This window comes from Exophiala xenobiotica (assembly GCF_000835505.1).
Source record: "Exophiala xenobiotica strain CBS 118157 unplaced genomic scaffold supercont1.2, whole genome shotgun sequence".
Taxonomy (NCBI): domain Eukaryota; kingdom Fungi; phylum Ascomycota; class Eurotiomycetes; order Chaetothyriales; family Herpotrichiellaceae; genus Exophiala; species Exophiala xenobiotica.
The window spans coordinates 2,507,767-2,529,589 of NW_013562493.1; the positions used below are offsets into that span (position 1 = coordinate 2,507,767).

Here is a 21,823-nt window from a genome sequence, read left to right on the forward strand (position 1 = left end):
AGGAAACACGAAGATTAAAGAGAGGCATGACGTTGCGAGTAGGAGTGAGAAACCTGGGAAGTCTAGACGACGCCCGTAATAAGGATTATGTCATCTTCGTCCACCCTTCGAACCACCCTCCACCCACCCTCACTAACTTACCTACACAGAACTCTATACATTTAGTGACCTCTGTACCTTACAGTACATCCCGAAGCCAGCAACTTGACTCACTCACTGAACTGTCTGGTGCACGGAAGAACGGAGGCACGTAAGTACGGGGGAGGTATCATACTCTACAACTTCGGCCCCGATGCCTCTTTATATCTCCTCCTCTCCAAAGCCTTCAACTCAGCCCGCTTGATTTTCCCACTGATTGTCTTGGGCAGGAAACTTGCCTCGACAAACTCGATTTTCCGCGGATACTTGTAAGGCGCGGCGTTGCGCTTACAAAAGTCCTGCAATTCTTCGACCAAGGCCTCTCCTCGTTCTGTTTTTCCGTCCTTCGGGACCTGTGGCTTTCGTGTTGTCGGATCCTCGTTCTTGACGAGCTGCGCCGCCGCCGACTCGGTCAGCACGATAAAGGCCTTGACCACTTCGTCGCGCTGGGCGTCCGGCGATGCGACGACGGCCGACTCGACAACTGCGGGGTGCATTTTAAGAGTTGATTCGACTTCGAAGGGACCTATATCACCACCAGAACTAAGTATGAGACAGCATGAGGGACAGACGTGTCAATGACCGAACAACACACAAAGCCCAAAATCCAGACCGCCATCAAAATCAGAACCGACGTATGGCAGTAGCTCGAGAAGAAAATGGGGGAGGGGGTGGGAAAAAAGTGAAGAAAGAAAGAAACCACAGTACTCCGTAAGTCAGGAATAAAACTTACCTATCCTGTACCCGCTGGAATTGATCACGTCGTCGCTCCGACCGACGAACCAGAAATACCCGTCTTCATCTCTCGTCGCGCGGTCGCCGGTGATGTAAAACCTCTTACCGTTGCCGAACGTGGTGATCTTGTTATCGATTTTGCCGCTTGTCTTGTCGATATATCCTTCGAACATACCGAAGAAGTCCAATTCCTGTCTCTTTCCAGTATCTGCCTTTCCATCGGCTCGTCCATCTCCACCTCCTCCTCCCGCGGTGTTCATGTTCATTTCAATCGCAATATCACCCTCCTCGCCATCCCCCGCCACATTCCCATCCGCATCAAGCACGACCAACGGCACACCGGGGATCGGTTTACCCATACTCCCCGGTCTGACAGGGTGCGCCGCCTGATTCGCACACACGACAATCGTTTCGGTCTGCCCGTACGCATCCCAGATCTCTATACCCATACCCTGGGTCTTCCCGCGGGTGGTCGTGGTCATGCGTTTCCAAATCTCAATGACGCTCCGGTTCAACGGCTCGCCCGCGCCGCAACAATGCGTGAGCGCGCGGGGCCTTTGGTTCGCAAAAATCCGTCGATTCTCCTCCATGACGAGCTGTCTGTACACGGTCGGCGGCGCGCACAGCGTCGTGATCGGAAACCTATTCAGCACCTCAATCGTCCGGCGCGGCGCAAAGGGCAATCTGTCGTCGTGCACGAACAAGCTCGCCCCACAGTTCCAGGCCGCGAACAGCGCCCACGCCGCTTTGGCCCAGCCCTGTTCCGACAGGTTCCAATACACATTTTGGGACGTCAATCGGAGCCAGTGCATCCCCGTCAGCGCGTGCGCGAGAGGGTACGAGATCTGCGTGTGCAGGACCATCTTGGGCGGACCCGTCGTGCCGGACGTGAAGAATGTGAGGGCCGGTGATGTCGGCGTCAGTGAGGCAGGAACCGTAAAGTGGGCGTCGTCGGGAATTCTGGACAAGGCGTCGTGGAAGTGGACAACGGCATCCCTGGCAACACCAACCCCAGTACCATCGCCGGCAGTACTAGTGGTCGTGGTCGAGGTTGATCCGCCGCCGCTGCTGCCACCGATCTGAATCACACAGCGCAGTTGCGGACATCGCGCCCGCACACTTTGACATTTCTCTACCGCAATCTCATCCCCAATAAAGACGGCGGCATGGCTGATCTGCAAGCGATACTCGATATCCTTGGCCACGAGCAGCGTCGTGCACGGACACAGCACCAGTCCCGACCTGAGGCACGCTGTGGCGATTTCCCACCACTCCGGGATCCGGGGCGCGATCAGAATGACCGTCTCGCCTTGCTTGATGTTTAGGGTTGTGCACAAAAGTGTGGCGACGCGGTGCGATTGCCGCGAGAAGTGAGCATAGGTCAATTTCCGGGTCGCCCTCAAGGATTGGTCGGTCCAGTATAATGCGATTTGGGACGGGTCATGGCGGGCCCAGTGGTCGACGACGTCGCTGGCGAAGTTGAATGAAGGTGGTCGGCGGAGGGGGGAGACGGCGACCGAGATAGATGGAGACGATGAGGAGGTCATGGCGAGAATTGGCTCAATAGGTAGAGTAAGACAAGGTCGGTCATCCGTTCATCGGTCTGATATATATACCCCGTATACTCCGTAAATATTGGGCATACAGTAGTTCCTTGAAGGTACCTACCTACCGAAGGTACTAGATATCAAGAGCTTGGTTGGTTGAAAGTATGGAAGTACTCGACGAGACGAAGAAGTCTTGTATGCACCTAGGTAGTATGTACTCTGCGGGGTCCGTGAATATGGGGTTGGACCTCGGGGTATTGATGGTAGGAACGGGCGATAGGAGCTCGGAAACCCAACACAGTCAGCGACGCTTTCGTTTCCACAACCTAGAGATAAATAATCTTCGACTCATCAGACATAGCTCTAAAAGTGTAAAGAAGATCAGGGTGAGCATCAACACATGATATTAGGATGAGATATGGACAAGTACCTCCCGGTCATTCAAGCACAATACTTTTGGAACCATGAAACCCTTCCTCATTTCATACCATTCCATTCCATTTCCCCTTGTCGGAGACCGTGACCATTGTACCTAGGTATGATTTGATTCCATTATAGTGAGTCCTTCACACCCGTGAGTAACTCTCACAACGCCCAGTTGGCCAGCAATAGCCACATTATTGGATGATTACCTGGATATGCTGACTGATCTCCCTCCTGGCGCCAATTGTAAAGAAATTCATAACGTGGGTCGGGTATCAATCAAGATGTCGGTAATAACATGAACAGCATTCAACTCCCGTCGTTGTAGGAGTATCGCACTCGGACATGTATTTGAGGTCTGTTTTGCAGCTCTGCGTTTCGCAATTATTCTTGCGGTTCTTGCGACAGTCGAGGTTTCTTTGCAGGATGTTCTGAATCTTCGCGCTCTTGAAGCTGCTTTTCCAACTCTTCTACTCTTCGTTTCCATTCATCGCGCTCTCGGAAGGCCGCATCTCGCTCTCTGCGTAGGCTGTTCTCGTTGTCCGAGTATACCATGTTGATGACTTCCAATTCCGACACTCGGGTTCGGAGAGTGGTGTTGACAGCCAGTAGCTGGTCGTATGAGACCGATTCGGAGCGGTCGTTGGCAAGGGCGGCCGCGCCAGGGGATGGTTGGTTGAGAGCATGTAGACCAGGTAGTGAAGGGGAGCCGTTTAGGTGATCGGCCAGCGCCCCGTCAAACAGATGTTGAGGAGCGATGTTGGGATCATGTGGTGCGCCAGGTGTGCCTGTCCGCGATACGGGTGAATGCGATCGATCAGAAGTCACCGAGGTAGCCATCTGTGAAACGCGACGGTGGGGGTTGATGCCATTAGGAGTGGTGGCTTCAGGAAGGGACGCAGGGAGGCCATTCTGATCGAACTGGAGAAGTTAGAGACCGCGCTCGCTCTGTGGAGAGGGTGCTCTAGAGCTCACCTTCTTCTTTGGCCCTTGGTTGGCGGTCTTGACTCTATTGCGACTCTTGATTACATCCGTCTTGAGACTGATTGGACGAGGGCGACCGTGCAGCTTGAGGAAAAGTCCGCAGGCATTGCAGAGGACCGACCCAGCTTCGTCGCGTCGCCATAAGGGCGTAGTGGAGGTCTGACAATTTTGACATACAGGCTGTGAAAAGGGTAGACTATGGTCAGCACTTGGTAATGAGGCGGCCATGGTGTGTGTCTGGGGGTCGGGGGAGGAAAAGAATTGTTATCAGGGAGAAGACGATAAGATAAGGTGCAGGTGATGCAGGTGAAGGTGGGAGGAAGGAAGGTTGCATTGCCGCATTCGCAGGAGCCCGGCCGAGGCTTGGCACGATTTTCGGGGTGGCAGGGAAATCGGTTCAACGAGCCTTTACCGAGTACTTACAGGTGCGCTTCCTGCGATTCCAGGTGTCGGCACTGGGTTCAACAATCCATAATGTGCCAATGGTGATCCATGACTGCCCGAGAATGACCTATATAGCATGTCAGTTGTGTTCTTGCAACCCCCTCTTTCAAACTCTGCATACCTCAGTGGTGGTGCACCCCCCAGTGATGCTAATGCAGATAATCCCGGCAAAGCAGGTCGTGGCTCAGAATGATAACCCCTTCCCAGACTGAGACTGGCACTTCGAGTGTGGAATTGAGGTTGGCTCAGGTACAAGCTGCTCGAACTTGGTAGGGTCGTGGATGAAGGTCGTGAGATATCTTTCCCATACACCGCAGTTGGTGGTAACGGCGAGTGTGATCTGTGAATCCTGTACTCCTCCAATCTTGATTCGTTCAGTGGTGTCGATGGTGGCCGATAGGTAGGATCGATGGGCGAGGCTCGAAAGAGCGGTGGAGCAACTGCGGAAGCCGTGTTGGCGGTGATATGAGACCAGAACCGTGGTCTCGTCGGGGATGGAAATGAGTGGACGCCCGGTGAGAGGCAGGTAGCGATATCGTGTGTACGGAGACAAAAAAGAACGGAGACAAGACGCAGCAAAGGAGTGACTGGGTTCAATGAGTTCGATGGGAAAAATGAATGTATCGATAAGTGAATGTGAGAACTTAGAAGACAATCGATACTCGATACGCGGGAGCCTCGAGGCTTTTGCTCTTACCCAATCACCCAATCCAATTCCAAGATCAGGGGCCCGTTCATCGACGACAATGATATTGGTCCCGCCCGTCAACCTAACAGGAGTGTCTGATTGCGCCTTGTCTGAGCTTGGACGCGTCCGATGAGATCAAGCTTGTAGTTGAACCGTATGGTTAACGAGTCCATTCGACCGGGATCTGAGAGACCAACCACTCCAGGGGGATGAGGGTGGCTGCTCAGGCTCACCTCCCATTGCTGCATATCACAGCGCTATTGAGACACGCTCTGGAAGACCTTTCGAATAGAGCCGCTTCTCGTTCCTGGTCCTACCAGAGGAATTGCACACGCGCTGATTCGGCGGATTTGGTAAATCTGGGGAAGGAAAAGAGATTGTCCAATCTCAAGGTGGAGGTCCGGTTTCCGATGCGGCCCCTTTTTCTACTCAACGACTTGACGCCTGTGGCACAGTCCAACATCCCAGATTAAGGCGGGAATAGCCGCCCGCAGTCATATTGGGATTTGACGTGAGCGACGTCGAGAGCAATTCTATTCGAACTGCATGACACTTGGTAAGAAAACGAGATGATATAACGGTACAGCTGGGATTAAGATGTGGCAGCCGTCGTCATCTTGAGCCGTCTTCGCGTGTCCGAGATCGTCAGCCAAGTGGTGGATCAGAAGGATCGATAGGATCAACACCTCCGAATCGTCTCGTCGTGTTCGCTATCATCCTCCCTCACGAGGACCCGTCCGGAGAGTACGGAGGTAGATCACTCAACATCATCCTTGTCACGCGTCTCATATGATGCCCAAGTTGACAGCAACGTTTTCTCAAAGACACTGGCATCCCGGAATTGACAGCTCGTTGGATCTCGCGCATATTGTGGCTGGTGATTGTGGCTGATCAAGCAATTTATTCGCCTTGCACTGCGTCGGTCCCTGGTAACATCACAAGAACCACGAGAGCATTGCTGAAGATGGGTGCACCAGAAACAAAACATCAGCAGCAATTCAGACCTCCAACAGAAACCCAGAAAACGCCATGTGTATACCAGACTCCCAGATACCTTCCACCCGGCTTCTCGGTATTTCCGGAGCTTCACAGAGCAGTAACAAGCATCCCTCGCCTCATCTTCCGCTCTAACATACCCACAATCTCTGCACAAGCTTTCCTCTGGTCATCTGATTGCAGTGGCGCCAGCATACGACGTCGTCCAGCTTCCACCAAAGGTGTTACGCGATTATTGTCCGCAATATGAATGTTGATATCCGTCCGTTCGAGGAGCATCTTCACCAACAGCGGTTGGCACAGTTCGACAGCCATGTGCAGAGCAGTGCTTCCGAAGTTATCAGTCACATTTACATTGATTCCTTGGTGATTCAGCGTAGGCGTCTGTGCAGGCTTTCCTGTCCGAGCTACGTCGGAACTCGATGGAGGACAGCCAAGATAAGTAACGTTTGTGTCAAGACTCTGGTGAAGACGAGCATTATCTCCAACGTTAGTGGCAGATACCATCGTCTCAGTGCTCGTTTCAGCTCCGCAGATAGCAGTGAGATGCTCTTCCCGCAGAAGGATTTTTACGACCAGTATTTGTTTGGATTTAACCGCACAATGAAGAGCTGTCTGGCCAAGTTTGTTTGCTTGGTTTATGTCCAAATCCGATCGTCCCAGGAGCATTCTTACCACGTCTTCGTGGCCGTCCCTTACCGCATGATGCAAGGCAGTGTTGCCCTTGTTGTCCGCCTTATTGACATCAAGACCATTTTGCTCGAGCAAGGATTCGAGCTGAGCCTTGAGGCCAAGCCCTGCTGCAAGGATGAGACACGTCCTGCTCTCAGCGTCGCATTGATTAGGATCGACCCCTTTGTCGTGCATGAGGAACTCCATCCATCCTTCCTCGTCGAACAAAACTTTGATGGGTACTTCCAGTGGGTTATCTCGGATGCTGAAGATGTTCTGCATTAGATAGGCTGCCCAGAAAAGCCTCCGTGACCCTTTAGGCGTGCTGGCCGGGTCCGTAGGCTGTAGCACAGCAAGCGGCACACGCTTGGTGTCCATACGTATCTTTGTTGACACGAGCTGAGCGCCTTCAATAACCAGCGAAACGTGCAGAAACTCGGTCGTTGTTTTCGCCAATGTGTATTGGTAGTCTAAGCCAACCGTGCCCACCTTACCTGTGGCTGCAAGACAAGCAATCGTACTTTGTTCTGCATGAGCGACCGCCCAAGCGAGGACTGAATATTTGGGAGTAGCAATGTCACGAGCACGTTGAAGGAAGAATCTGGCCACGTCGACTTTCTCACTATCTCTCGAAGACGATTGAGCAAACCAGGGGGGTCTGTCGGCTGAGGGAAGTGCAGCTGCTGGCTTCAGAAACTCCCTGATTGCATCTTCATTCCCCTGTGCGATGGCCGCGTTCAGTGGAAATCCGCGACGCTCTCCCGCAATATCCATATTACGTGTTCGTTTCAAAACGGTCCGAATGAGGTTCGGCAGGTTTTTCTCCGCGAAGATATACAGAAAGCTCGCATCAGGTGTGTACCTGCGTGTCTGGTATCGCTCCAGTATGTTGTGGAGGTAGATCCAGCTGGATCGGTTGAAAGTCCTCCAGTAGGGGTGGACCGGGATCTGCAGGCTCTCGAGATAGGAATCCTGCGAAACTTCATGCCGAGCAGCAGCCTCGGCGTGTTCGAACGTGTACTTCACAGCATAGTCGAGAAGTGGCCATTTCTCGCACATTTTCTGACGTATTTGGACAGATTCCTCGAAAAAAGCAGCATACATATCCTCGACAAATACGCTTTGCGCAAGGACAATTCCGAGGCGGTTCTGACAGCATGCCTTAAGATCGTCATGACTGATGCCGGCGATGTTGTTGGTAAGCCGGGGATGAAGCAGGCCAAGGCTGTTTTCCTTGAACAAAAAGTCGCGCACAGATTCGTGAATGAACTGCACGGTCTGATCTTTGGTCTTGCTAAGTTCTGCGAGACCTTTCGACCAGTCGAGAATAAACCTTTCCATGTCAGCTATAGTGGTTTTCTCAGTGTCCCACTCTGACACCGATCTGGGTTCGACGCCGGTAAGGACTGCAAAGTACAGTTCCTCCCGTTTCAATGGCCGTTTGGCGTACAATATCCACTGTAGACAGAGGATGAGTTCGCCATTGCGTGAGTCGGCCGTGATGATATCTCTGAATAACTCGCATAACCCATTCGGGATTTTGTCCAGACGCTTTCGGAGAGTGTGTACACATTCTCTACCGTATTCCTTTTTCAGTATTTGAACGACCAACACAACCCATAGAAATACACCAGAAGCTCGTCGTAGTATTTCCTCTTTGAGTTCTTGACTTTCCTTGCTGCTACCAATTTTCAATTCACTGTCTAGATATTTTGCAAGGTCTTCCCGATGACCTTCCTGCTCTTCCAGCACAAGCTCGATAGACTTGGTGATAGCAATGTGGGGATAGTGGCGGCTCGAGAAGCAAACCAAGAATTGATTCCGTGACTCAACAGCTTTCTCGCACATTTGCTCAAAAAAGGAAATCATATCTCGTACGTCGTCCTCGTCGCATTCATCGAGAGTGTCAATAAAGCAGACCACTTTTCTATCACCTAGGCCTTGTAACGCCGCTTGGAATACAGCTTTGACTACTTGGAGATCCCATGAGATTTCCTTGCCGGCGATGTCCAGCTGTGTTGCAAGCCTTTTATTCAGGACGATGGTGGAATTTCGCAGAATTTCCAGAAGCTGTAATAATAACGACCGATACATCCCCAGTGTCATTTTCTCTAGCTGCTCGCCTCTCGCATTGAAGAAGAATGAGATAAGATAGGCGTCTGTCATGACTCTTCTGGTTTGTGTGAGGGCGTATTTCATGATGGTCGATTTGCCAGTACCAGGCTCCCCCTTGATCCAAAGAAAACCGCTGTGTTCAATGACCTTGGTTGGATCGAGCCAGTCTCGGTACTCAGGTCTTTTCAGGAGCCATCTGCAGGTTTTCACGTGTGCTGTCTTGAACGTCGCATGTCGGGCGTCAATTTGGGCGAACTTCAGGTGCTCGATGTATTTTCGTTGTTGTCGTCGATCAAGGATAACGTCATTATTAGGAAAGGTTCTGTTGGAAGCACTGGTGAGGATACGTTCGACAGCGGCCGCTACTTTGACATATTCCGGATCATCGAAGCCGGAGAAGCGGCACATATCCATGTGGTTGCTCGCGATGTGTTGAACCGTCTTGATGGTGGCGTCGTTAAAGCAAGATGCTGAATCTTCGACGACCTGACATGCTTAGCGATGCAACATGGAACTTCAACATCGGCTCCTACCTTTCCGTTGAGGTCCTTGACTGGGTATTCTTCCTGGAAGCAATAGATGATCCACTTTTTCTCACGCGCAATCAGGCCAAACTCAGCCCGTAGCTGCTTCAAATGGTCTGATGAGGGTAGTAAAGTATCAAGGATCCTCTCTTTGGCTCTCCATTGCGACAATCGAACAACGGACTCGGCGATACTCTGAACAAGCCCTCCTGGATTCGCACCACCATGGGGTGTGCCAAAAAAGAGGGCTCCCACCGTTGAGTCTGCTATAGATAGGAGATGGGTCTGGTGACATATGTGTCCCCACGACTGGCGGAGCATTTCTTTGACCACGATGCCTCCAAGGCTATGGGCGACAAACAAAAGCGGCCTGGATGGGTGAGATCGACGGACGGCCTCCAAGCTTCTCATCAGATCCCTGGCAATATCGTAAACACCGTTTGGGCTGATAGGGGTTTCCAAACCGTCTCGAGCATTGATGTCATATCCATAAGTAAGGATACGTGCATTCGGGGCTGTCCTGGGCAGGAGATCCGTTGGCCAAAATACGGGGTTTGAAGAATGTGGCCTGGGTAGTCTCAATTTCGGCGGGTTGAGTAACTTCTGAAGTTTTCGAGGTGGCTGTTGGCCTTCGTCGTCGGATTCTTCCGATGACTTGGTGACAGCACTTTTGTGTTCCCATGTCCGGTGGGCGTGGCCTCCGAAGCCATGGACAAACACGATGCTAATCTCGTCAGCAACCGATAGCCGATTTCTGCCTTTAAGATGGCTTACTCGAAGGCACGGGCGGGCGGATCGACCAAGGTCAAGAGACCAACGGCGAGTGGCCCTGCAAGAACAGGTATACCTCGAACCTCAGCGCCTGTCATTGTATCTTACAAACGCTGATATGGTAGTTGGTACTGAATTGATGAGTATGACCTTTGCAAACGCTTTACTTCCGATAGGGTGTGTCACAATAGCCTTGAAAGCGGAGGCCTGGGATCACACTTGCAAGGCTGGAACGACTGGGAATGCTGTTGGGTGATAGGCTTGAGCATATGGTCCCGTAAGTGTTCGATGCATGGAAAAGTGCTTGAGAGGTTTCAGAGAGGAAAAGTGCGAGAGTGGGCGAGCGCGATGTCCTGGTACTTGAGCTCCTGTTGTTGGTGAGGCTGTTAGAAGCAAAATAGATGATCGGTGAGGGGCATCATGAGTGAGCGTCACAAACATAGGCCATATGCAGGTTGTGGGAGGCTGGGCACAAAAATTCCAGGCATACATGAACGTCGCAGGGATGCGATTTGTCTTGCATCCGATGTGGCTTTCTGCGGACTGAGTGATTCGCACAGCACACACCGCTGTTACACGAGCACACCAAGCCCTTGACTGCGGTGTTGAACATGGTTCAGGTACAAGCACTGTATAGCCACTAGAATTCATTTTGGCTCGCTTCAAACATGGGTGTGCCCAATGTTGTGTTGGTCTGCGAGAAAGTGATGACGGCGGCAAAGTCCCTCCCTCAATCTGCGATTGGGTGGTGGCTGCATGTGGCGCTTCAAGGCAGAATGCAAGGTCGACTAGCCCTACAGTGCACAGCAAGCTTGGTTGCGCCTGTGAAATCGCAAGTGTCGTGCTCGGTAGTCGTCCACTTCAAGGACGGAAAGTCGTTGGATGAAATCAATCCCGTTGATATTGCGGTCTGCCGCTTCAAAAGCATAGAGCACCGCCATCAACACGCAAGTCAGCGCCGGTAATGTATCTGCCCGCTCTCTTACTGCTCAAAAGCACTACTGGTCCAGTGATCTCCTCGATGTTCCCCATTCGTCCCATAGGGCATCGGCTAGCCCAAATATCCCTGACTGGTTTGAGGTTTTCACCAGCATTGAGCACTGTGTCCATATAGCCCGGAGAGATACAGTTGACACGAATGCCATGGACTGCCCACTCGGCTGCCAGATTCTGAGTAAGATGAGCCACGCCAGCCTTACTGACATTGTACGCAGCTTGAGGCTGAGGGTAGTTTGTTGAATGTGCAGAGATCGATGCTGTAAAAAGAACCGAGCCGCCATTTTTGGAGTCTATCATATGCTTGGCAGCGGCTTGAGCACATAGGAAAGAACCGTTCAAGTTGACATCGACCACTTTGCGGAACTGACTAGCCGTTGCTGATATGGAGTGCACACAGCCGACAATGCCGGCAAAGCAGCACAAAATGTCGATGTTACCCATCAGATTTCGAGCATCCTGAAAGGCCTTCTCGATAGCACTTTCTGAGGTTACGTCGACATGGACAGCGTGAATGGGTACGTGAGGAAATTCCTGCTTGAGCTCGGAGATTGACTTTGAAGAATTGTCGATGGTGGATTGCAGGTCCATAAGGGTAAGAGCCGACAAACCATGTTCCAGAAGAGCTCGAGCAGAGGCCAGTGCCAATGTGCCGGCGCCTCCAGTGAGAACAGCGTTACCCTCGATGCTGAATCGAGCTGCTGCTCTCTCAGAGGGAGATGTGGATGCTATTGGAGGAAGTGGTGCCGTCAGAGGATTGTCGATGGTCGACAGAGTCATAGTCGGAATGACCCTGGAAGTAAGAGAGGCCCTTTCATCCCGAGACGCCATTGGCGCCGCTGGAGGAGCGGACGAGTCACCCATTGTCTCGCCTCACGATTGCCTTAGCCTGGCGGTCCCTTGTTACCCTTTGCCTGTGGTTTTCAGGAAGTTATGATTAGACGTATGAGAAGAGATACAGAAAGAGATAACTTTGAGTCCAACAACGATTCTTTTAAATGAGGTGCATGGGGTGAATAAAGTGGAACTTGACGTTGTTCACCGGAGCCCTGTGGCCCGAAGACTCGTGAGGACTTGAATCTCCTCCGAACGGCAGGCAGCGTAACGACATAGCATGCTCGTGGATGCTCCGTGATGGCAGAGACTCGACATGTTCTGCATTCTTTCGATCAGATGCAGTCAGATATCGGTATTGATGACGGGCGGGCGAAATGGCACTGTTGATTGCGGAAGGCAATCACCCCTCGGTGTACCTTCCAGTCGGCGAAGGATGCCCCGAAAGCAATGACCCCCCGCAAATATTTTTTTCAAGGGCCGATGTAATTGTTCTCTGAAACTGCGCAGGAGGAATTGTTCGCCGTTTCTCGTGCCAACACATATTGAAGGACACCGACCATGGCCACAAGCAATGAGACCGGACCCAGCGCATCCTCCCAGCCTGACCTCTCCCAGCTTTCCTCCCAAATCGACCTCCTGGTCGCCCTGAACCTATGGTCCTGGCCTGCGCTGACCCTCGCCATTCAAAATGCCTGGGGCGGCTCTGCACAGGTCTCAAACGATAAACGAGACTGGATGGCAGGCGCTGTTTCGGAGCTCCTGACGTCTACCCCTCCTCAACTCGAAGATGTTGCTGATCTGGAGGAAGTTCTTCTACAAGTCATGGTCGATGAATTCGAGGTCGTTGTTGACGACGGCACCGCGGAAGAAGTGGCGCGGAACATATGGTCTGGAGCAGCCAAACTCAGAAATGGAGATCTTACTGAGCTAGATCAAATGTACACAAAATGGCAAGAGAAGCAAAAGAAGGGTGGCGACAAAGTGGTGGGTATTGTGCAAGGCGAGGATAAAGACCAAGACACAGATTGGGACGAAGATGACGAAGAAGAGGAGGAATGGAATGGTTTCGCTGACAATCAAGATGTTGATATGGACGAAGCGCCTCCTCTGGTCGGCTCCTCCCAGCCAAAACAAAAGGTCGAACCTGAAGTTGATGAAGACGGATTTACCAAGGTTGTGGGCAAGAAGAAGAGATGAGACTGGTTGGTATTGGGAGTATCTTCTCAATCTAACCCTAGAACTCTTTCTGTCACAGAAGACTCGTCCTGATACGAAGAGCTCGATCCTGGCTTCGACGACTGCGCCTACGACTCTTCAACCCCAAGCCTGGTCTGAAAGACTGCGTCATCAGTGGTCTTCCGGCTCGACCAGCCCAAGCTTCTCGTTCTCGGCCTTACTCCTCTGACTCCATTCCGGCGGCACATCGATACCTTCCTCCTCCTCACGATCACCCTGCTCCTTATCCTTATGCACCGTTGTTGGTTTGTGCTCGGCAGGAGAGTATACTGTGTACAGAATGAGAGGCGTAGGGCCCGTATTGATGAATTGATGCTGAGTGCCGGCGGGAACGATGATCAGATCACCAGCCTTGACGTCCTGGTCGACGCCGTTGATCGTCGCTTTGCCTTGTCCAGACGTGAATGTCAGGATCTGGTCGACGGTGTGTTTCTAAGAGACGGTCAGAGCAAGAATAACAATACCGCCTGCAAGGGAGGAGAAGTTATTGCTCGTTTCAAAAGAGCAGGGACGTACCTCGTCACCAATCTCTCCATCTACAGGCACTGTCATGAGCACCAGCTGGCTGTACAAGCCCGTCCAGAGGACGCGGCGAAACTCGCCAGATTCGCTGGGTAGCGATGTCGTCATGTTCGGAAAGTAAGCCATCTCATGCTTCGGCGGATCCATCGAGGGAGTAGTGAACTTCATGGTGGTGGTTGCGAAGTGTCGACTTCCGAGAATTGACCTTGCTCTTGAGAGGTGATATGAGCTTGGAGTTTTGCGAGATGGGGTTGCTAAAAGGCGAGAATTGCTCTGTCGGATATGTGTGGTGGATGACGAACGTAGAATAGATTTGACTCCAAATCCGAATCGCAATTGCTTCAAGCTCTGTAAAGACATATGTAAGGTACCTAGGTCGGTATGAAAAAAGCTGGAACGTTCTTCAAAATCACCCTACTGAATGCAGAAGCCGGCTCGCTGGCTGTTTCCTTATGGAGCAGACTTCTTCTCTCGTCTTATAGGTTGTTTCATGGCATATCCGGCGTCTGCGCATCTCATGATGTGATGACATTCTATTGCGGATTCGATCCGATGCAGGAACATGAACGACGTCATCGGGAATACTAACTCAGTATTCTTCTCCTTATGAGAAAACGAGAAACATTTTCCCCTCTGCTCATCGCATCAAGATTTAACCGTCTCTCCACTTTGACAACAATCTAAACGGAATTACTGTTATGTAGATGATAACTTGACTGTCAAAAACTAGGAGTCAAGGCTGTAGGTATTGAAGAACCCAAGCCTAACGTCCCGCCGTCATGAGGTCTGTAAGGATCGTGAAGATCCGAATCGTTCAAACCACGAATCGAACGCATCCTCATCAATGTCCGTTTCCCACGACGGCGCTCCTTGCATAACATATGGAATGTTGTCGAAGCTCCAATCGATGCAGTCTTCGGTAATAGCCTGACCCTGAATGCTAGGGAAATTGGAGTTGGCAAAGACTGAGTGATGCTCGCTTTCCAGGTTGGGCTGTGCCCTGGAGTCGCTGAGTGCTGTGACATCTCTCAAGCTTGTCGACATAGACAGGGCACTTATACCGGGGGTTCGCTCGAAAGACGTTGCAGTCAGCTGGATCTCTCCGTCGGTGCTCGAAAGAAATTTCTGTGAAGTCAACTTGGCTGCAGCTTTTGCTCTGAGGCTTTCCAGTCGGCGCCATCGCATGTCACCATCGATGACCTGGTCTTTCCACTCTCGGAAAAATGTGCTGACCGTCTTCCACGCCCGTTCGAGTAGTGTCGGAAATTGTACGGCATTGATGCTATGCAACAAAAATGCCACAGCATCCCATTCAATGTAAGTCTGGAAGAGCCATACCCAAGGGGAATACTTCTCGCTTGACCGCAAAGTGTGAGCATACTCGACAATCTCAATACTATTCTCAATGAGTTCTTGAAGCCCATCATGCGAGATTCCAGAAGCTCTGCTGCGCGCAGGATGACTGAGGGTGAGCTTGATCTTGGCCAGGACCATTCTTGTAGCTGTGGCAGCAAGGAAGCCAATGGGGATTTTCGTATCACAATCTCTCAGATATTTCTGTTCGATGTTTTTGAGCAGAGACTCGATCATGTCGATTCTCCCCTGCGATGAGAGACTGGGGTATCCATTATCGGCTGTAAACTTAGGAGAAAAGACCAACTTCCGTGCACCATAGCTGACCTCCAAACGGGTCAAGGTGAACAACATCTCCGTTCGATGCTGAGATTCCGCGATGGCCTCGGTCATGTTAACGTCCAAATCGACGTCATTTACATTTGCTGGAAACTTCGTGTCAAAATGGTGCTCACAAATAAGGGGGTCTAGGTCGTTGTCTTCTGCTGTTCGAATGTCCAGAATCAGAATCTGCCACCATAAGCGCCTCCGCATCTCTGATTGAAACGGAGGTAGTCCAAGAGCGACAGGGTCACGATGAAGGCCCAACTTCGAGGCTAGTCGGATGAGGAGTCCCGTCATGGACCAGATGTAGGTCTTGTTTGCAGACTGGCGGGCACATGTCAAGTACAATGTGAGGGCCTGAAGCGTGGGCACATTTGGGTTGCTCATGAAATTCGCCTTGGCCAGGGCTTGCTCAATCCCAAAGCGATAACGGTCGAGCAAAGTCCGTCTTTCTTCTTGCAACAAATTCTGACAAGAATCCGAACATTGTAGACTCGTGACAGCCGCGTAGTACATTGAGAACATCAAGCTTTCGAAAGCCGGAGGAATGTTGGCGAGGTTTTGGCTGGCGCGGAGGATTTGACGTTGGATAGTAGGAGCGTGAATAAGTTTTAGTAATGGGTCGACATTCTCCAGGAAGACCTGCCACAGGGTGAAGATGCGGCTTTCGACGGGGTGTAGCTGGCGAAGATCTACTGATTTGGAGTAGAAGGCAAAGACAAAGCCTTGATACCGACCGGCTTCATTGACGGTGTCTGTGGAGGGCACTGAGTCGACCGCCGCCGTTGTTGGGTGCTCGACCCTATCAGCAGTGTCTTTGTCGGCGGCGTCAAGATCTGCCCAAAAGCTGGTAGTGACATATCTCGTGTCTCCTCCCTCAAGGATCAGTCTGCCACTCCCTGGGTCTGGTGTCCGCTCTCTGTTCGTAGCAATGCCCGTTGCATTGGTGGATGAAGAGGTAGGTTCAGACACTTGCGGGCTTTCGTTAGCTGGAACTTTGGGGGCTAGCCGTTGCAAAGATGATTCAAGCCGTTCAAGTCTGGAGAGCAGGTCGTTTTGAGGTCGGCTTTTTCCATCTTGGATTGAGCCTGGATAAGAACATGGGAGGTTCAGTTTAGTGCAGTAGCTGCATGGTTGTTTCCTATCGCATTTAATTTTGCGCCTCCTACATACGGCGCAAGAACGGCCGGGTGCAGCTCTGGGAGGCCGAGCTTGTTCACTCATCTTTTATCTAGAGGTGTAGATCCATGTATTATGACATTCGTAGTCATCACGTTTGACAAGTCCATCACCTCGAATACAACGGTTGGTTGATGGGAGAGGAGTGCTCTCGGTAGCAATGTTACTGAATCTGTTCAAGAGGTTCGGCGCTCGTCCAGCCTGCAAATCTCTATCTCAGTGCCTACAGTCACCCACAGCAGCGCTAACCTTAGGTAAGCTTACATCAATAACTTAGCGAGCCCCAGTGGCTCTAGTTAGCGCTCGGTTTGGTTGCCAGTTGAAGATGCCACCATTGTGCCCAGGCTCCGATTCTGCTGTTCTCAACACTCCACACGTAGTTCCAAATACCACAAGGCATCACCTCCATCATCGCTAATCTTCATGATCCTCCCAGCGATCGCTCCTAGGGCGCGAAAAGAGACTCAGGATCTTTCCGGCACTTCAATGGCCCATCTGAAACCCCTTTCACCGAGGCTACCTGAACCTCAGTGAGAACGAAGGACATTTCTGACCGTTTCGTCCAGATCGCCTTCAGGCAATTCCAGGATTGCATTGGCCAACTTCTCTTCAACAACATAGTTCGACCTGATGCCTGGGATCGTTCCCCATGCCGTTGCCCGTACAAGCGCAAACATGCCAGTGAAGTCTCCCTCAGAAACCAACTTCCTTCCGAGCGCAATCTGCTCTTCTGTCTTGACATGCTCAACTGTCCACTTCTCGCCAGTCTGTACTTCTAGTGAGTCCAGGATGGCTTTCTGGCAAGTCGTGAGACTCGCGACATAGAGGTACTGGTTCGCTGTTTCGATTGGATGCATAAGCACCGAGACAACGGCATTTCCAACATCTGCTTGGTTAGTGGCAGAGAAGGAAATTTTGCCGTCATCCCATATCACAGCCTTTTTGTTTGCGATGTCGTATCCTAGGAAGCCATTACTGAGACCCTGTTCGAGGTAAGTAAAGCAAATTTGAAGATTCTGTTCGACTTACCCAGTCAAGAAGCGGTCCGGTTGATAGACCTGTCCAGGTCAATCCAGTGTTCTCTTTCTCTCTCAGGTAATCCAGTATGGCCTTCTTTGGCTCAAAAACAGGTACCAATTCCCGGACAACATCGCTGAGTGTGTTGGATGACAACTCTGAAGGCAGGAATCTTTGAACACCAGCCTTGATCGCTGCATCGATGAAGACCTTCTGCTCCTGGAAACTATTTGCTCCTACAGCCGAGATAATTGCATCTTGTCCTCGGAAGACTTCCGCGAGGTCGTCCTCGGAATATGACGTCTTGACAACAGACACATCGGCCGGAAACGAGGCTGCACTGGATGTTCTTGTGAGCACCGTGACTTCAAAGGCCTTGGATTTGAGCAGCCTAGGTAATATGATGGCGCCCAGGTTACCGCTAGCCTGTTCGACATGTCAGATACAGTCAGTCATCTTGGCCCGGAAGCTTACCCCAATCAACACGACTTTCTTGAATTGCACTGCGGTCGACATCTTGAAACGCACAGAAAGTGATTGACCGGACCATTTTTTGCAGCTCGTGAAACCGATGTCAATTTATCTTCACGCCCATCGATGGATACGGAGACTGTTGCTGACAAAACAGCATTCGACCTTTCATCTTGTCGTGAAATCTGCTCACAAATCTCGCTATGTTGAGTGCTATGGCGCTCTCGTTGCAGTGGAGTAAATCTGGGATCTCAACGAGCCATCGGCCAATTCAAGGCCCACCTAGATCGTGGCATCAGGTTTGGGCCTTCCAGAATGCTAGGCAAGCATGGCTGGCAAGTGCGGAGCAATCGTCCGCGTGTCCGCACCTCCACCAGTCTGTCCGCTCTGCTGCGGCTTTCCGCTCCGCACTTTGCTTTACGGCCGGCTATCGTTTGTGCTGAGGGGTTGAGAAGGAAATACCCTATGGTACAAGAGCCGGTACCTGGCACTGACGGGGATAACCCCACGGATGAGTGTCGCTGACTCCAGTTGCATGTCAGCTTTTCCGAAGCGACCAAGGTATTATAAGTGTGGGGAAATGCATCAGCAGTGTTGGTTTCAGCACAATCAGACTTGGAGTCAGCTTAGTCTTGCTCGTGACCTGTCAGAGATTATTCCTTTAGGTGTGCATCTGTCTGAGGTTCTATGTTTTCTGGATCCCCCTATAACGGAGCAGCAACGCTGTTTTGAAGAACGCTCTTATTACCGAATCGAACAGTCACTTCGAAAAGCCAGGCCATAACTCTCCGCAAGCTCGAACAGAGGAACAAGTACTGACATCGCGGAACCCTGAGACTTTGTACCGGGTTGATGCGATGGTAATGGCATCGCTCATCGCTATTGGGGCTGCTGCTTTTGTCCTACTGGGTATCCTCATTCACAATGTCGGCCAGCGAACTAGACTTCCAAGTTGTGCAAGGTTTCCACCTGGTCCAAAGGGTAAGCTGCGACGCTAGTCACCAGCCATGTCTGACATATTCTAGGTAAAGCTCTTGTCGGCAATTTGTTGGATATCCCCGTTCAGCACTCTTGGATCAAGTTCAAAAGTTGGGCAGATCAGTACGGGCCCATCTTCCGACTCAACATTTTCGGGCGAAACCATGTTGTCGTATCGACTGAGAAGATAGCCAATGATCTTCTACGAGAGCGTGGGAATCTCTACTCGTCGCGCGAACAATTACCCATGGCTGTACGATTATTGTCACGGAATCTGAGACCATTGTTCATCCCATATGGAGGTGAGATCAAGCCCCCAGTTTGGCGATCATCTTTTTGAGACTGATTCATCCTAGAGCTATGGCGACGAGAACGGAAAGTGATACATGCTGTCACGATGCATGCGGCGGCCACCTCGTACCAGCCTGCGCAGTTGTGGGAATCTGAACGACTGCTATACGACTTGCTGAGGATGCCTGAAAAGTACGAGCTCCTTTTTGAGCGATATGCCGGAGCTCTCGTCATACGCTTGGGCTACGGCAAGGAAATGGAGACAGGAGAGGAGCCCTACGCGCGAGACATCCTGAAGGTCGTGCATACCGTTGAGCGCGTTGCTTCACCTGGAGCTTACCTTGTCGACACGTTCCCAATATTGATGCTTCTGCCCAAGTGGTTGGCACCGTTCAAGCAAGAAGCAGAACGATTGCACGACTTCGAGATCAAGCTGTTCAGAAGCTTGCTTTTCGAAGTCCGTGACAGGATGAGAGATGGAAAAGCGCCCAAATGCTTCGCGAAGACCTTCCTGGAGCGGCAAGCAGAGTTTGGCCTTTCGGACGACGAAGGTGCATATGTCATTGGGACTCTTTTCGAAGCAGGGGCTGGAACGACTTCCGCTGCAATGATGTCTTTCGTATTATCGATGTGTCACAACCCGGAATGGCAGCAGAAGATACAGCAGGAGGTGGACCAAGTCGTAGGGGACGGACGAATGCCCGATTTCAGTGATATTCCTCAATTGCCAACCGTACGGGCCGTCGCGAAGGAGACGTTGAGATGGCGTCCAGTGACTGCTGGCGGTGTCCCTCATCAACTCATCAAAGACGACGTGTACGATGGCTTCTTTTTCCCTGCTGGCACCAACGTACATGCCAACCAATGGTGCGAAGTTTCCTTTTGATATTGAGCTCCACAAATACTAACACCGTTCCAGGGCCATCCACCGTGACCCAGACCTGTACCCAGACCCAGAGACCTTCAATCCCAATCGTTGGCTATCTCGCGAGTATCCAACTTTCCGAGAGCCACTCGACAAGTACCCAAATCTACAGAACTTCTCAGCATTCGGCTTTGGGCGTCGCATTTGTCCCGGCCAGAATATCGCGGAGAATTCTCTCCACCTGCTCATTGCGCGAATGGCTTGGGCCACTGAGATATCAAAAAGGCCGGGAGTTGAGGTGCCTCTCTATGACTACACTGCGGGCTTTAACGTGCAACCAAAACCATTCGTCTTCGATTTGAAGCCGCGGAATGAGGCAAGAAAGAGCATTGTCGATAAGACTTGGGAATATGGGAAGAATAGGGATCCTCTAGGATCGAGTTGAGCCGCGTCTGATCATGTGTTATTCATTCCGACGTCAATCATTTTGCACGACGTCTGAGGTGTTCTGGCAACGCTTTCAACTCCTCGGTCTCACGTTTCCCATCGACAGACTGCACGGCTCACATTGTCTTGAATGCTCACAGCTGCCCTAGCCATGCAATCTTGCACATTTACAGACGCCCAAGCATCTGCCATCGACAGTGGGACGTTCGTTCTTGCGGCGCCTTGACATGCGAGCTCCCGCAACTCCTCTGCATGAGATCCAAAAATCGAGCCGTCCATACTTATACCATCTCACCCGCAGTCCTCCTTAAGAAAGCTACCGTCTCTTCTACACGAGTCAAGAACGGAGCATGCCCACACCCTTCGACTATCTCGGTCCTGATTTCTCCGACAGCCTTCGGCCTCAGAGTATTCAACATCCTCTCCTGAGTCTCGGGAGGAATAGCCTTATCTGCACCGGTTATCAGATAGTGCAGAGGAATCACCTCATGCGCCGAGAAACGACACTTGTCGACCAGTGCGGCTGAAGCCATGGGTTTCAACATGGCCGTCCACTTCTTCTTCTCCTCGTCGGGCAGCTCGTGGAAGAAAATGTCCACCGGAGGCGGATCGAGGGTCGCAGGCATCTCGGCTGGATTCAGCGGCGGTCGCTGTTCCGCTTGGCGCATGTCCGTTTCCGCCGGGATGATGAAGGACGTCAGTGCCGCAATGGCCACAACGCTGGTCTTGTGCCCTGCGGCCGTGCGTAAGATTGTGTCAAGCCCTTTGAGCGCGGACGTCGTTGGAATGCCGCCGTAGCTGTGTGGGACGACGATGACATCGGAGGAATCGAGTTCGGTGAGGATTGTCTCTCGGATGGTCGTTGCATCTTCCGTACAGTCTGTCGATGGGGAGATGTGAGATTGGGCAGTTGATGGGAGATAGGGAGCGACGGTCTTGTATCCATGGTCGGTAAGGGCTTCGATCAGGCTTTGGAAGTGGGCTGGACTGTGCCAGGCGCCGTGGACGAGGACAAATGTTGGTCTAGTTATAGTCATAGTCGCTTCGTTACTAGTACCTCTTGAGATTCGCCAGAGCTATTCCCAGCGACTTGGTCACGAAGCTGTAAGAGTTTTCGATGGGGACGAGTAGAGTAGCCTAAGCGTAAGTACCACAGATTTTGTATGGGAAAGCGCAGCACTTATACCCTGGGAGCACTTCGTGTCCTGGCACTCGTAGCTTACTCTGATGCAACCCTTAGCTGGGGCTTACAAACAGTATGGGCCGAGGT

At 51.6% G+C, this 21,823-nt stretch overlaps 10 protein-coding genes across 10 annotated transcripts; 2 read left to right on the top strand and 8 right to left on the bottom strand.

Annotated features, from left to right (window-relative positions):
• Positions 1–79: 79 nt before the first annotated feature.
• Positions 80–2,739, bottom strand: PV05_03135 (uncharacterized protein). Its single transcript, XM_013463764.1, has 2 exons — positions 872–2,739; positions 80–664 (listed from the first exon to the last, which is right to left on the bottom strand). The coding sequence occupies exons 1-2, from the start codon at positions 2,418–2,420 to the stop codon at positions 276–278; spliced, it is 1,938 nt and encodes a 645-aa protein (XP_013319218.1). The 5' UTR covers positions 2,421–2,739; the 3' UTR covers positions 80–275.
• A 488-nt stretch (positions 2,740–3,227) lies between these two features.
• Positions 3,228–4,055, bottom strand: PV05_03136 (protein GZF3; the record flags this gene model as incomplete). Its single annotated transcript, XM_013463765.1, has 2 exons — positions 3,228–3,764; positions 3,819–4,055. 2 exons carry the CDS (start codon positions 4,053–4,055, stop codon positions 3,228–3,230), a joined length of 774 nt encoding a protein of 257 aa, XP_013319219.1.
• A 1,990-nt stretch (positions 4,056–6,045) lies between these two features.
• Positions 6,046–10,135, bottom strand: PV05_03137 (uncharacterized protein; the record flags this gene model as incomplete). Its single annotated transcript, XM_013463766.1, has 3 exons — positions 6,046–9,228; positions 9,276–9,990; positions 10,041–10,135. 3 exons carry the CDS (start codon positions 10,133–10,135, stop codon positions 6,046–6,048), a joined length of 3,993 nt encoding a protein of 1,330 aa, XP_013319220.1.
• An 820-nt stretch (positions 10,136–10,955) lies between these two features.
• PV05_03138 (uncharacterized protein) lies at positions 10,956–11,897 on the bottom strand (the record flags this gene model as incomplete). The annotated part of the gene is made up of 1 exon (XM_013463767.1): positions 10,956–11,897. The coding sequence occupies one exon, from the start codon at positions 11,895–11,897 to the stop codon at positions 10,956–10,958; it is 942 nt and encodes a 313-aa protein (XP_013319221.1).
• Positions 11,898–12,380: 483 nt separating this feature from the next.
• On the top strand, positions 12,381–13,941 carry PV05_03139 (uncharacterized protein). Its single transcript, XM_013463768.1, has one exon. The coding sequence runs from the start codon at positions 12,429–12,431 to the stop codon at positions 13,065–13,067; it is 639 nt and encodes a 212-aa protein (XP_013319222.1). The 5' UTR covers positions 12,381–12,428; the 3' UTR covers positions 13,068–13,941.
• On the bottom strand, positions 12,962–14,130 carry PV05_03140 (uncharacterized protein). Its single transcript, XM_013463769.1, has 2 exons — positions 13,623–14,130; positions 12,962–13,538 (listed from the first exon to the last, which is right to left on the bottom strand). The coding sequence occupies exons 1-2, from the start codon at positions 13,986–13,988 to the stop codon at positions 13,218–13,220; spliced, it is 687 nt and encodes a 228-aa protein (XP_013319223.1). The 5' UTR covers positions 13,989–14,130; the 3' UTR covers positions 12,962–13,217.
• A 275-nt stretch (positions 14,131–14,405) lies between these two features.
• Positions 14,406–16,529, bottom strand: PV05_03141 (uncharacterized protein; the record flags this gene model as incomplete). The annotated part of the gene is made up of 1 exon (XM_013463770.1): positions 14,406–16,529. The coding sequence occupies one exon, from the start codon at positions 16,527–16,529 to the stop codon at positions 14,406–14,408; it is 2,124 nt and encodes a 707-aa protein (XP_013319224.1).
• Positions 16,530–17,011: 482 nt separating this feature from the next.
• PV05_03142 (uncharacterized protein) lies at positions 17,012–18,017 on the bottom strand (the record flags this gene model as incomplete). The annotated part of the gene is made up of 3 exons (XM_013463771.1): positions 17,012–17,467; positions 17,514–17,927; positions 17,976–18,017. The coding sequence occupies 3 exons, from the start codon at positions 18,015–18,017 to the stop codon at positions 17,012–17,014; spliced, it is 912 nt and encodes a 303-aa protein (XP_013319225.1).
• PV05_03143 (uncharacterized protein) lies at positions 17,903–21,681 on the top strand. Its single transcript, XM_013463772.1, has 4 exons — positions 17,903–18,953; positions 18,998–19,252; positions 19,307–20,108; positions 20,161–21,681. Exons 1-4 carry the CDS (start codon positions 18,830–18,832, stop codon positions 20,549–20,551), a joined length of 1,572 nt encoding a protein of 523 aa, XP_013319226.1. The 5' UTR covers positions 17,903–18,829; the 3' UTR covers positions 20,552–21,681.
• On the bottom strand, positions 20,835–21,590 carry PV05_03144 (uncharacterized protein; the record flags this gene model as incomplete). Its single annotated transcript, XM_013463773.1, has 1 exon — positions 20,835–21,590. One exon carries the CDS (start codon positions 21,588–21,590, stop codon positions 20,835–20,837), a length of 756 nt encoding a protein of 251 aa, XP_013319227.1.
• Positions 21,682–21,823: the final 142 nt, after the last annotated feature.

What these genes read in the sequence shown, in the direction of transcription:
- PV05_03139 (XM_013463768.1), top strand. Translation starts at nt 12,429, where the DNA reads ATGGCCACAAGCAATGAGACCGGACCCAGCGCATCCTCCCAGCCTGAC.
- PV05_03143 (XM_013463772.1), top strand. Translation starts at nt 18,830, where the DNA reads ATGGTAATGGCATCGCTCATCGCTATTGGGGCTGCTGCTTTTGTCCTA. An exon ending in GTTTCCACCTGGTCCAAAGG is followed by an intron (nt 18,954 to 18,997) that starts GTAAGCTGCGAC and finishes GACATATTCTAG; the next exon opens with GTAAAGCTCTTGTCGGCAAT. An exon ending in ATTGTTCATCCCATATGGAG is followed by an intron (nt 19,253 to 19,306) that starts GTGAGATCAAGC and finishes GATTCATCCTAG; the next exon opens with AGCTATGGCGACGAGAACGG.
- PV05_03140 (XM_013463769.1), bottom strand. Translation starts at nt 13,988, where the DNA reads ATGTCTTTACAGAGCTTGAAGCAATTGCGATTCGGATTTGGAGTCAAA. An exon ending in ATGGAGAGATTGGTGACGAG is followed by an intron (nt 13,539 to 13,622) that starts GTACGTCCCTGC and finishes ACCGTCTCTTAG; the next exon opens with AAACACACCGTCGACCAGAT.
- PV05_03135 (XM_013463764.1), bottom strand. Translation starts at nt 2,420, where the DNA reads ATGACCTCCTCATCGTCTCCATCTATCTCGGTCGCCGTCTCCCCCCTC. An exon ending in TTCCAGCGGGTACAGGATAG is followed by an intron (nt 665 to 871) that starts GTAAGTTTTATT and finishes GTGGTGATATAG; the next exon opens with GTCCCTTCGAAGTCGAATCA.